General features: G+C 38.8%; 2 protein-coding genes across 3 annotated transcripts in view; both read left to right on the forward strand.

The window, feature by feature from the left end:
- Positions 1-2,444, forward strand: part of chmp4c (charged multivesicular body protein 4C) — a 3,197-nt gene extending 753 nt beyond the window's left edge. Inside the window, exons 2-5 of the mRNA XM_005950010.3 lie at positions 461-638; positions 1,005-1,113; positions 1,222-1,348; positions 1,761-2,444. Of these exons, the coding sequence (XP_005950072.1) occupies positions 461-638; positions 1,005-1,113; positions 1,222-1,348; positions 1,761-1,822 (476 nt within the window). The 3' untranslated portion in view covers positions 1,823-2,444. The remainder of the gene's footprint in view (positions 1-460; positions 639-1,004; positions 1,114-1,221; positions 1,349-1,760) is intronic.
- A 156-nt stretch (positions 2,445-2,600) lies between these two features.
- Positions 2,601-10,225, forward strand: gimap4 (GTPase IMAP family member 4). Of its 2 annotated transcripts, XM_005950012.2 has the most exons (3): positions 2,621-2,779; positions 5,005-5,772; positions 7,000-10,225. In XM_005950012.2, exons 1-3 carry the CDS (start codon positions 2,749-2,751, stop codon positions 7,002-7,004), a joined length of 804 nt encoding a protein of 267 aa, XP_005950074.1. In that variant the 5' UTR covers positions 2,621-2,748; the 3' UTR covers positions 7,005-10,225. The 2 variants fall into 2 exon arrangements, with proteins under 2 accessions (XP_005950073.1, XP_005950074.1); XM_005950011.2 differs by lacking the exon at positions 7,000-10,225 and having other exon boundaries at positions 2,601-2,779; positions 5,005-5,780.
- The last annotated feature ends 3,414 nt before the right edge of the window (positions 10,226-13,639 follow it).

Genomic DNA, 13,639 nt, shown 5'->3' on the forward strand with positions numbered 1-13,639 from the left:
ACTACAAATGTACCAGCTTTCATAAATCCTAGTTCACATATCAAAAATTTAAGGTGGATGACTCTTTTGTTATTTAGATAAATGTGCAGGAAAGTGTTAAACAACTCTTAAATGTACAGTGACACAACTGTGAATACTTCCCTCGCAGTGATTGTCTTCAGTGTGTCATTGACAATGCCTGAAAATACAACAGGTTTCTAACAAGTAAAACAACAAAAGGTTTTTATTAAACCTGAAAGGTCCCTTCCCTCAGAGCTGCACCTACAGCCCTGGGTAGCATGGACTGTTGTCTCAGCTGCATTGGTTGTTGACTAAGAGTAAACGTCACCCTGTGAAAGGGAGGAACCCTGTCTTTTGTTTGTTTGTTTGTTTGTTTGTTTTTGTTTTTGTTTTTTTGAGGACACATGACACTTTTGGAAATTTAACTGCACAAGTGACTTCTATGTCCTCTCTGTGTCAGCTGCCCTGCAGGCCTTGAAGAGGAAAAAGCGTTTGGAGCAGCAGCTCACCCAGATTGATGGCACGCTCTCCACCATCGAGTTTCAGAGGGAAGCTCTGGAGAACTCTCACACCAACACGGAGGTCCTGAAGAACATGGGCTATGCTGCCAAGGCCATGAAGAAGATCCATGAGAACACGTAAGAAGCTGCTCACACAAGGCAGAAACCCCCCTGAGCTTTGGTCTTACTTTCCACCGGTAGTCCTGGCTTGGTTGTGTTTATGTGCAGAGATTGTTTCCTTTTGAACAAGGAAACATGTGACGTAAATTCATTTATGAGCCATATTTCAGAAGGAAAGCTGCAACATACAATCAAAAATGTATAATTAGTCAAAATGATGAATAAATCCTAATACTTCTTTGGTGCAGTTTCAACACTACTGAATGTTGTGTGTGATAATTGAACACAGAGAATCTCAAACAGAATTTAATTAAGAAAGCAAGTGCGGTGTTTTAAGTGAGTGAAAACCCTTTCACCTTCTTTCACTCTTACTCTCATTCTCAGGGATTTGGGGAAGATCGATGATCTGATGGCAGATATCACCGAGCAGCAGGACGTGGCCCAGGAAATCAGTGATGCTATCTCCAGACCTTCTGGGGAAACATTTGATGAGGTGGAGACTGTCTTAGTGTTTATAAAGACTTTTTTTTTTTTGCACAGATATTAAAATATGCTTGGTATTTTGCTGTGTGGCACGTGCTCACTTTTCTTTTTTTGTTAGGATGAACTGTTGGCTGAGCTGGAGGAGCTAGAGCAGGAGGACCTTGAAGAAAGTATGATGAGTATGGGCGGACTGCCCAGCGTTCCCAGCTCCAAACTGCCTTCATCAAGATCCAATGAGCGCGCAAGTAAGTTTCTAACAACTGACAGATCTTACATGTGATGGCCACTTTCACACGCTTGCCTGCAAACTGTAATACTGCCCCAACTTTAAAAAAAAATCCACAATATTTTTAAAAATGTATCTATTAAATTATTAATTTTAAGCATATTTCTGTTAATTTGATCTTTAGTGTATTTATTTGAATATTATAAAATCCAATTATAATCGCGAAAATGTAATAATGGAAACTGATTGTTTTTTCTCCATTGTGAAAAGGTGCTGCAGTATATGCACACAACAGATTTTAAGGCTTATTATAAATCCATTAAAGGAGAAGATTCTTTTTGCCATCAGTAAAATAAAAAAATTGGTTGCTGGTAAATTTCCCATGTTTAGTCCACAGCATTGATTATTAATTGTTTCCTCCTTTTTTACAGCAACCAGGAGAAAGGTTGAGGAGGAAGATGACATGCGCATGCTGGCATCGTGGGGAACTTAAGTACACTAAGGCAGCCTGTTTCCTGAAGAAAGCATACACAGAACTATAAAAGGATCTTTCTCACAGTCTTTTTATTATTATTATTATTATTATTGAAAGGCATTTCAATAATGAAGAGCAATATGTTGTTTTTGAGTAAACTTTCAGCTACATGACTAGTAATATTCAAGAAGTGAAGGAATAGGTTTTTGTTCCCATGTGTGTGGGGGTTTTTTGTTGTTGTTTTTTGTTTGTTTTTTTCTTTTAATGGAAAGTTATGGAATGTCATTTCTGCCACTACAATAAAAAAGATTTGCCATATACAATTTAGTATTAATATCTCAAAATTTGGGGTTGTGTATCTTAAATGTCTAAGAAAATAATTTTAACTTGAAAAATAACAAACTTTGACTTATGGATGGAAATTGTTTGCCTTCTTTGTCAGAAACAAACGTTCATAGAAACCATAGTAATCTATGACAGAAAAATTTTAAAGGGTCAATGAAATTGTAGCTAGGGCTTGACTAATGCTTTTATAACTAAGGGGAAAAGTGTACTTTATTCAGCTGTAAATAACTTCTGCATTAATGTTGTAAATACAGGCTATTGCTTTATCCCTGTTCCGCAATAAAAGTCTTATACATATCTCAAAGTGTTTATGTCCTCTTTTTCTAAAAATAATAATTATTAAAATTTGATATGTAGCTATGTATTCTTGTGGTTATATTATTTTCGAGTCTTAAGTAATAACTAAAAACCTTTAAAATTGAGGATATTTGTGTACGTTTTATGCATCCGGTTTTTAAACGATGTGCCTTTATTTTGAAATCAGGGACCGGAAGTAGTGTATTTGCATTCAGATTATCCGGTAACTTCTGTCATCAAGTATTCCGGCGAACTAGCCGCCCAAAGACAAACTAAGACTATAATTCGGAATTTAACGGAACATGGAAGCGAATAAACCAGTTCAGACCTCAGGTAAGATTTTGATTTTATCGCAACTCAAACAACTTTAGTTTGTGTAAGTTATCAAATAAAGACGGGGCGTTTCCGGGACTGTCAAAATTAGCATCAACTTAGCAGTTTCGAAGCTAAACGTCCGAACCGGATTTTGACACGTTTCACTATATCGGCAAAACACAACTGAAACGTATTTAAGGTTTATAAGAAATACTTTTAAACCACAAAGGCTGTCAGTCATAAATCTTAAACTAGATGGTATCGATAACTGGAAACTCAGTTTCCGCCTTAGTTTAATATTTGAAACATTTCCTTTTCACAGTAAATGTATTCAGCACACCAGCAAAGGTTTTAGTACATCAAAAGTGTATAAAGTAGAGCTTAAGGTTAATTTAGGTGACTCAACTAAGAATGCGTGGGAAAACACATTTTAGATAACCAAAGTATAAGTCAAAAAAGATGAAGTAACTTAAAAATGTGGACCGGGAAGGAAATAAAGTAACCATATATAGTAAATGTATAGGTTTATTTTATTTGGAACAAAATCCTCGTTAAGTTGGTCGATTTTGCTCAACGCAACCGGCCCCAGCAGGCATTGCTGCATAATTTGGGAGGTCTACGTGACTGTGACTCAGTCGCCTTCACGACATGTTATAAAGGCAACCGACTTCTTTAAAACCTCTTGCATTTTCCCTCCAACAGATACCCCCTCGTTAGTTTTAACAAGTAGTGTTTGCTATTTGAAAAATACTTAATAAACTTTTAAAAACTGAAAAAAGAAAAAACGAATGCTTTTAAAGCATCAAAGGTACACCGAAACAATTAAATGTTAATCCGGCACACTGACTCATGTACCGCTAACGTATTTCGGTCCGACTGAGCGCAATTGGGTAGACGTATTCACACGTTTACCACGGGTTTCAGGAGGTAGAGCAGTTCATCCATCAGTGGAAGGCCGATGTTTTGATACCTGGCTGCTTCAGTCTGCATGCCCAAGTCTGTATCCTGATCCTCATGTTGCTTTCTGATGCATCTGTGGGAGTATCTGTGTGTGTTGTGGTTGGGGCAGCCAAGAAGAGGGCCACGCAGACTGTGAGCGAAGCGGCAGAGAAAGCCACAAAGTGGCTGTGGATTAAGAGGGCTGATCCGTGGCTAGCTACTGGTACGCAAGTCGGGGCCTGATCGCCTGGGTGAGGGTGTATGATGTTGCGAGACCCGAAACACCCGATGACCCCAGGATACATCATTGAAGATGCGTGCCAGTCCATCCAGGACATGTTTCTTGCATAGTGTGTGAATGTTAGAAAAAAAAGTGCTTGTATGGAGGAGTGTGAATGAGGCATGTTGCATAAAGAGTACTGAGATGCTATGTAAGAGCCAAGCATAGCATACTGGGTGTATACCATTAATCAAGTCTTAAAACCAACAAACATAAGTTCAGTTAGTCATTGTGACATCCACACAACCTTTAAGCTTTTTGTTCGTACAAATTATATCCCAAAATACATTAATGATATATACCAGAGTCAAAAGATATAATCATTAAGGTGTATAGAAATTATAATACATTTCATTTTGACATTTTTTTTCACAATTTTATACACAGAGTTTGGTCCATATTGACATGATCGCATCAAGCACTAGCTGGAGCTGCCAACTGCAGATCCCAAAGGTGCTCGAATTGAGAACTGCTGCTTACTGGATATTTTCTCTTTTTCGGACCATTCTCTGAAAACCCTAGAGATGGGCTTGTGTGTGGAAAATCCCAGTAGATCAGCAGTTTCTGAAATAGTCAGACCAGCCCATCTGGCACTGACAACAACTTTTAAAGTCACTTGAATCACCTTTCATCCTCATTCTCACGCTCTGTTTGAACTTCAGCAGGTCATCTCGACTGTGTCTGCAGGTCTAAAAGGATTAAATTGCTGCCAAACGATTGGCTAATTAGATATTTGCATTATAAGTTGAACATGCTTTGAATGAAACCCAAAGTTAGGTATTTTTATTTGTTTAAATGTAGTGAATCCTGTTAAGCCAGTGGTGGCTTAACAGGATTCAGAGCTAATAAGCAAATTTTTGCATAATAAATAAAATAAAATTCATTTGAATATTTTTTTTTTTAAAATTTAAAATAAATGCAAAAAAATTTAAGCATGCAATAATACTAATAATCATGAGTATAATGACGATAATACAGTTATTTGTACTGACACTGTCTTTTTTATGATTTTTACGGACCGTAGCTGGACAAACCTCTGGACCAGACGAGGTGGCCAGAAAGGCAGGAGCTGAAGCCAAGGAGGCCAATCGCCTGGATGAAGTTCGTCTGGTGGTGTTGGGATGGAGGTGGCCGGGGAAGAGCTTGACAGGCAACACCATCTTAGGCAGAGAGGAGTTTCATTTAGAGCGAGCTGCTGAGTTCTGTGTTACGAGGCAGACTGAGGTGCAGGGACGACAGGTGACAGTGGTGGACACGCCAGGATGGTTCTCTTCCCAGGATACTCCGCCTTCCTATAAACAGGAGTTAGTCAGGGGAGCCTCTCTTTGCCCTCCAGGTCCACACGCCTTCTTGCTCGTCATCCCCGTTGGCATGTTCACCGAGGTGGACCGTGCTCGCATTGAGGAACACGTGAGCCTCTTTGGGGAGGATGTGTGGAGGCATACAATTGTGGTGTTCACCTGGGCGGATGTGTTGAAGAAAATCTCCATCGAGAGGTACATTCGTAGGGAGGGTAAAGATCTGCAGTGGTTGCTGGAGAAATGTAAGCGGAGGTACTTTCTTATTAACAACTGCATATTTGGGGAGAATCCCCAAGTGGGACACTTAATAGAGAAGGTGGAGAAGATGGTGGCAAAAGAGGGTGGGCACTACAATCCAGAGGAGGCGAAGGAGAAGAAACCTGTAGATGAGAACCGGAATTCGTCCAAGGAGGCAGAGGAGCTGGGAGCCCAGCCCAAACAAAACTCTGGAGTGGGTTTGTCAAAAGCCAGAGAGGTGGAGGCGCTTTCAAGTGAGTGATGAGCTCATGTCACAATGGAGGACATTTCTATGTATTAAATATCACATGAAGTTCATCTGAGATGAGCTTCTATAAATATTTTTAATCATTTAATCATATTTAAGCGCTTGTATGTAAAAAGGAATGAACCCACACAAAACTATCACCTGACTATACAGTTTCCTTCAACTCCACGGAGCATTAAAGTTTTTAATGGTTGAATTTTTTTTAGTAGTAAGCATTTGTTGTCATCAGCATTGTTTTTGGTCACAGCAAGTGGCCCTTTGAGCAAAAGGCTCTAAAAAAACGGCCACTTTATCTGCTAATCATAGGTCTCAGTGATGTTTACTGCCAACAGTCTTTTCTGCAAAGAAGATGACAACAACTGCTGGATGGCAGTGGCTTATTTTTATACTGAAACTGAAGAGTTAATAATTGTAACAATTTTTTGTTTCCCAGCTACAAAAGGTAAGCTGGCAGTTAGTTAGGGCATGTAATTAGCTTTTATTGGAGTGGTCCTCTACACCAAGCCCAGTTTTTCATATTGCCCGCCCCTGTATTAGAGACTGTCTCTGGCAGCTAAAGTGTTATACCTTTCCTTCAGAAGTTGAAAGCGTCCAACTTGTGTTATAGTGCTAACTCCAGTATTGAAACTAAAAATGGCTATGAGACCACTCGTGTAAGTACGGTTGGTCCATGTAATTAAGGGAGAGGTAACAGAAATCAGTCCATTTTCTCATTATTCCTGGCTATTTGACAAAAAAAAGTACTTGTAAATGTACATGTATGTAAAAAAAATCTTCTTTTGACAAGCTTTGAGCTACAAGATTAAACCTAAACAACAGAGATGCAGGCTGTAAAACCAAACATGGAGCTGAATGTAAGGTAGAGTCGGGTAATAATTATCTGTGGGTTCATCACTATGAAGAGCTTAGTTTTATTTATTTGTTATAGATGATCACTGCTTTAAGGAACACATTACTCCACACAGGTACCTTAAAGTAGTCTTGTTAGCCTGTTTCATCTTATCGCTGCTTTGTGGTGTGTGTGGTTTAGATTTCAGATTAAATTATAATCCTTCCTCTAGGTTTCCTATAACTGAAGAAGAGCAAACCTAGAAATATCCTTTTGTTTTTAACATCCTTGTCTTAACAGTGATGTCGTGACTGTGCATGAAAATTAAGCTTGTAAACTGGAGTCTTGTTATAAATTATTAACAGACTGTGTGTTTGGTTCTAGATTAACGAGACATTCATGGCTGACGGAGCCTCTAACCCACGACTAACGAAGCCTCTTCCTTACTGATCTGATGGAAAAGCCGCTGTGTGTTGAGAGGAAAAAAATGGCAAAAAAATAGCAAAACAACTGAAATGTTACTGAATGTAAAAATCAATGTGATATATTTATTTTATTTTTTTTAATCAGTCGTGGACATTTTTAAGGAGCTCAGTGTGATAGAGGAGGCCTTTAAGCCCTTTCGTTCATGTTGTCCAGAGACTTGCTGTCCCGCTTTTACCCAGAATTAATTCTGGTTAATCTTACTAGGTTTGCAATACGGTCTTGTGGGGGGTGGTGTGATGAAATCTCGAACAGAAACACAAGTTGTTACATAGATATTGCCAAATGTAGTGTGTACACTCCTTACCGGATACCAATGGCAGAACTGCACTACTAAATTGTCCCTGTAATATCCTGTTGATTACTGGTGAGGGGAATTGCTTTGCAAATAATTCCCATTTGTTGTGACCAAACTGTAAATGTGTTTCTAATGTTGCATTACACACACACACACACACACACACACACACACACACACACACACACACACACACACACTCACACACGTACATATTTAAAGCACTTGAGCAGTTACTGTTTTTTTTTTTTTGTTTTGTTTTTTTGTGGTTGTTTTGATGTGTTGCCTTAGATGATAAAGTTGCCTTAGATGATTATCTTGTTGCAGAAGGATAATTTAAAGGAAAGAACAACTATTACTCAATATACAGGAAACTTAGGTTTTGGTTTAAATCATTTTCCAGCAAAATATGAATTTATGGTTAATTATCTCATAGCAAATTCAGTGTCTTTGGGTTTGGGGAAAAGATTCAATTTCAAGGTGTTTCCTTTGTTTCTTATAGATTTAAGATTATGTTTCCAATAATCTGAGAGTACAGAATAAGTAGGTCAAACCGGCTACCAAAACTCGGGTTGAACAACTTGAGGTAGTCTTGAGGAGTTTCCGGTTTCGCCAGAAGTTAAGACATAGATTTCCACAGATGTCTAAATGAAGCCTAATGCTTTACTCTAGGAATGACAGTGGTTTGAGACTGCAGCATGACCATAATTATTCTGAGCGTTGCAATGAAGTTGTGATTTTGTTGCCTTTGAGATGATGGTTTCAAAGACAGGGACCAGGTCTGCAACCGCTCACAGTTAGTTGCCGTCCTCAAAGCATCTTCCTTACATTTTCCTAACTGCTCTTCCAGTTCAGGGTTTCGGGGGAGGCTGGGCTTATCCCTGCGGCTACGTACAGTTTGGTAATAATTATTTGATCCACTGCGAATTTGTAAGTTTGCTGAGTGGTTTGAGGTCTGCAGACTGGCTAAGCCACTCCATGGACCTTAAAGTGCTTCTTCTTTAGCTACTTCTTTGTTGCCTTGGTTTTGGGTCATTGTCATCCAAGACCCATCTTCAGTGTTCTGGCTGAGGGAAGGAGGTTTTCGTCCAATATTTTATCGTACTTGGCTCCATCGGCCCATCAATGCAGTGAAATCATCCTGTATGCATAGCAGAAGAACAGCCCCAAAGCATAATGTTTCCCCCTCTGTGCTTTACTGTGGGAATCATGTTCTTTGGGCCATATTTGGCATTTCTCTTCCTCCAAACACGGCGGGTCGAGTTGATGCCAAAGAGCTCCATTTTGGTTTCATCTGACCACAGCACCTTCTTCCAAGCCTTCTCTGAATCATTTAATTGTTAACTGGCAAGTTCTAGATGGGCCTGTACCCTGCAGGTGCTGCAAAATTTCAATCCATTATGGTGTAATGTGTTACCAACAGGCTTTCAGATTCATCAGGGGATCAAAAATCATTTCCTCTCAGTACATTTGACTTTGGGATGAAACTCATGCAGACACAGGGAGCACATGCAAACTCATGCAAAGAACAGTCCCGGCCAAATGGTGCTAACTACTACACCATGCTGCTTACTGAAAGAAAATGCTGACTTGTTTCCTCAGATGTTTTATTTTGTGCCATAAGGATATAAACAGTGATTTGGAAGTTCAGACTGTAGACATAACTTTTGTTTGTTTACAGGAAAATGCCTCCGGGCACAGTTATCTTTTTGTTTGCAGAAAAACACAGCCTGGTTCCAGCAGGGTGTACAAGCATGATGTAAGATTCCCACCTCTTTGTTTTCTAGGTAGTACTACATTGATTCATAGATTGTAGTACTGTAGGCAGGCCACTTTGGTCTTTTGAGACTCATTTAGTACCTCTTCAAGGTGATCTTAAAATGATAGAGTCAGCTGTTCTATACAGGCATTTAAATCTTCTTTGAGTAGATGTATAACTCCTTTTATAGTCCACAAACTTTACCCGAGTCCTCAAATATTGTCTATTCTCTCTCTCTCTCTCTCTCTCTCTGATGTTGATAGATTTGCGTTGGATTAACCTTCATGCTGTTAGGTATTACCAGAGAAAGTGTTAGTTTCAAAGTTGGCCTTCAATCTTTAATTTTCTTTAAATGTCACGGGTCAGTCGTCACTTCTGGCTATAAATGAGGAGCGTGAGCGAGATAGAAAACCACGTATATACTTATATTTATTTATAGTAATGAATGAGTACAATAAAAATAACCACACACTCTCAGATATACACTATACCTGTTTAATCCAGTTTGGGACAATACTGACGTGTTGGTTGAAGTTTAATGCTGAAACCTGAGATGTACAACAGATCTGCTGGCAACCAATCGTAAACAAGCACCTGAGGAGTAGAGATTACTGACAGGTCATGCTAGCACAGTCAGATACAGTTACTGCTACAGATGTGTGTCACTCTTGATTTACTGTCTCTTATGTAAAGAAAAAAAATTTAAACACCAATGAGTATATGATTTAAAAATGTTTTAAAAAAACCTGACTTAGCACAAATACATGTATGTATGTATGTATGTATGTATGTATGCATACACAGGATGCTGTAAGAATCTCCCGAGGCATGAAATCCACTTTGTAGCAGTTCTTCTGGATGCTTTGATCCTGTTTGATCTCAGATGCATTTCTCACTTAAGCATGTGAATCCAGTTACTGCTAAGTAATTCATGGACGAAGAGTCACCTCTCTCTATACTTTGCACTCCCGTTACACTATATGGAATCAGCTGTAATTAAACTGTCATTACTTCAATGAGAGCTACAATGTCTGTTTTTTCTGTCAAATAAATGTATATATTGCAATCTACGCTGTCTGTAGCCTGTTTCTTGAATGTGTGACAAATTAATTCATTTTTATAACAAGTCTTCGGTGATTTGTTAAATTAGGTATTATGGCCAAAGTTTCATAGATTGTTAGGTGTGGACCCAAATGCAGACTCGCCATGCAAGGAGATGGGGAAAAAAATCAACAAAAAATGAATCTTTATTTAAGCTAGCCCTGAACTCAAAATAAGCCCCCAACTAATACATAAGTCCATTAAATAAACTACCAAACTCAATCCAAACATAAGCAAGGAAGCATACATAGAAACACGGCAAGATGCCAAAGTATATACAAAAAGAGGGCAGTTAAAGGAAGTGAGAACAGCTGACACTAATGAAGACAAAGGAAGTAAAACTACAACAAGGAAGACTTGAGCAAAAGGTTGCCAAAATAAAACAGGATATAAAAAACTGGGAACAGATGAAGACTTAACAAAAAAACTAAATGACACTGGGCAGCCTATTTCTAAATGAAACACTAAGTAAATACCAACATCCCTTCCAAACAGGCCATACTTGTTCAGTCTTTTTCCTGAACAACTATGGCCTGCTTTCTAATTGTACTGTCTTGAATTTCAACATTTAACCTTCAGACCTGCAAGAACCCTCTGCTTTTATTTAATGTGCTCTCACTTGCTGATGATCAGTTAATCAAGTGCATTTGATTAGCAACAGCTGGCTGGCTGGAAGCACTAAGGGTGCACTTATTTTTTCATACACTGCTTCTGCATTTGATGTTAATCATTGATAAATAAATAATTGAACAGTGCAATCTGTCATGTGTTGTTCATTTGAGGTTGTGTTTTAATAATCTTAGGACCTGTGGATTCAGAGGATTTGTTTAAATACTTCCTAGTATGTCAAACGTTAGAAAAAGAGCGTACTTACTTTTAGACAGCAGCTGTCTGATTTATTTTCCTTCACGGGCAGCAGTGTTGTTCTCTGTTTTGCCCACTAGATGGGAGTAAATCACCACAGAGGTGACCAGCAGCAGGATGATTCACAGCTGTGACGTGACCTTGGACACAATAGAGCGATTAACTCGATTTGATGAATGTAATTGCTGGCTGTCTAGCTATTAACACCCGCTGATTACTGTTTATAGGTACAACATGCCGGGCTTGTGTTTGTGCAGCACACTCCATTGGTTCCTCAGGCCCTCTTTGAGGCACACACAGCACTACTTGTATTAGATAATCTGAATTCTGTTGTTGTTCTTTGCAGCACTGAATCAGTCTCTGTAACAAACAGCTGAAGTCTGACACCTCTGCCTTGCTCCTTCGGTAATGTTTCCCCCCTTACTCAAACCTTTTTCATGCTTTTTTTTTTTTTGCTTCTAGCTTGCTCAGCTTGTCTCCATCTCCCCTCTGCTGTCTTGTTTGCTCAGCTTTCTCTCTGTACTGCTGTAGAGCTCCATCTCCTCAATCTGCAGTGAGGCATTTCCAAAATCTACCTGATCCAAGGGTTTCACATAAACCAAGCATGCAGCATTTTTCACTGTCATTTAAACACAGGTGTCAGAAAACTTCATGGCCAAAAAAGATATTCAATTTTTGGAATGCCTCAGCCCAGGGGCGTAGATTTGGTTTTGACATTGGTGGGGACGGATGATTCAACCACCGAACCCTGCCCTGTTTCTTTTTTCTTTTTTCCTTTATGTCTTTGCTTCTTGACCAAAAAAGGAGAAATATACTTGCCTACATATGCTATTCTACATGCTTTTAAACAATTTAAAATTACAATTCATAGTTTTATATGTGAATTATATAATGTTAAATTACTATTAAACAAATGACTGACTAAAGTATCTTAGGCTTTAGTTTACTTCAGCCATATTCCATATAAATCAGGCATCATACAAAAATAAAAATGGCTTCAAATACAGTCATGACAATAAAAGAAAATGACTTTAAGGACTTAACAACATTAGTTCAGTTATAGTACACTAACATCTCTTATACATTAGCACTAAGGGAACACTGAATGACCTGCTGGTTTTTGTCCATAAAACTACTCATCTAAGATTTCCACAAAGTAAAAGATCTCTCAGCAAAATTATGCAACATTTTAGGCACTATTGCCCCGATCAAGTCAGTGAGCTGGGATTTTTTTTTTCTAAACATGAACTACTGTTACAGCAACAGACATGGACTACTGGTGCCCCACACAACAACTCAATGTCCACTATGTGAAGGAGCCAAACACATGCCTTCTCCTCTCATTAACTGAGATAAACTGCTGGCATATTGGTTTTACATCTATACTGTCCAGTCTCTCCTGGTGGACATGGCACACTGCAGCATTGTTTAATCTCATTTGAGTCATTGTTGACCTTAGCCATCTTTTTAGTCTTCTGAGAGCACTGAAGCTTCTTTCAGCCTCAGTACCTGCGTTTTATCCTCAGATTACAATTATTCTGTGCTTGATGTGCCTCACCTTTGGCCCTGGCTCTTCCTCTCTGACTGCACTAGGACATATTGCTACCTGATAAAATACCACATTGATTTGTGCCATATAAAAAGTGAGACATGTCAATTTAGATTCTTTGTCAAATATACACGAATGAATCAATTTACATCAGCAGCCTAACAATTGTCATGATAATAAATACTAGTTAATCTATAGCACCGAATCATCAGTCAGTCACCTGTGACCTCACCTCTTCACCTCTGAGTTACAACATGGCAGAGCTGCCTCTGTCACCTGATAAATAACAGTGAGACATTCCAAATACATGCAGTCACACATGTGCTTCAAATACAGTCATGAACCACCAAGTCATCATCCAATTTCACCTGTGATCTTGCATCACCATTACTCTCTGAGCTTTGTGTTGGTTCTTCTGTCACCTGACAAATAGGACACACATGACAATAAGAATAAAATGTGGAGCTGCTTCAGTGTTTCTGTCAAGTTGTGCAGATCTTGACTCATCAGTGATGTTTTTAGGATGAGTGCATTTTTAAAACAATTTGTGCAAACTGCACTACAAGGTGGAATATTTGCAAAATCATGACTACCTCATGATATTTTGTCTCAAAAATTAACCCTATGAATATGTCAGTGCCATATGATGAAATTATTTTGTCACCAACATTTTAACATTACATTACTCGAGGCTGCCGTTTTCTCTGACAGTTTCAATCAAAATTAGAAATGTTACTCTGAGAGACTGAGAGAACTAATAGCGCTGCATGTTGTGCAGTTAGTTTCCAAAACACATTATTCATGGTTACATACAATTTTAGACTGATGTGGGCCAAAGCCTAGCATAGCCTGTAATGTTATTATGACGTATACATTTCATGAGTGAGCTTGACTTTATGCATGTTTTCATGTGTTAGAGCCCCGACTAAACTTCGAGAGATGAGGCTTGAGGTTGCCATTGTATTCAAGA

Source organism: Haplochromis burtoni, unplaced genomic scaffold (assembly GCF_018398535.1).
Source record: "Haplochromis burtoni strain Fernald_Lab_line unplaced genomic scaffold, NCSU_Asbu1 Contig_705, whole genome shotgun sequence".
Classification (NCBI taxonomy): Eukaryota; Metazoa; Chordata; class Actinopteri; order Cichliformes; family Cichlidae; genus Haplochromis; species Haplochromis burtoni.

Bases quoted from the DNA above. Each gene is read 5' to 3' on its own strand.
- gimap4 (XM_005950011.2), top strand. From the start codon at position 2,749: ATGGAAGCGAATAAACCAGTTCAGACCTCAG. The intron at 2,780-5,004 runs GTAAGATTTTGA...TACGGACCGTAG, and splicing joins TAAACCAGTTCAGACCTCAG to CTGGACAAACCTCTGGACCA.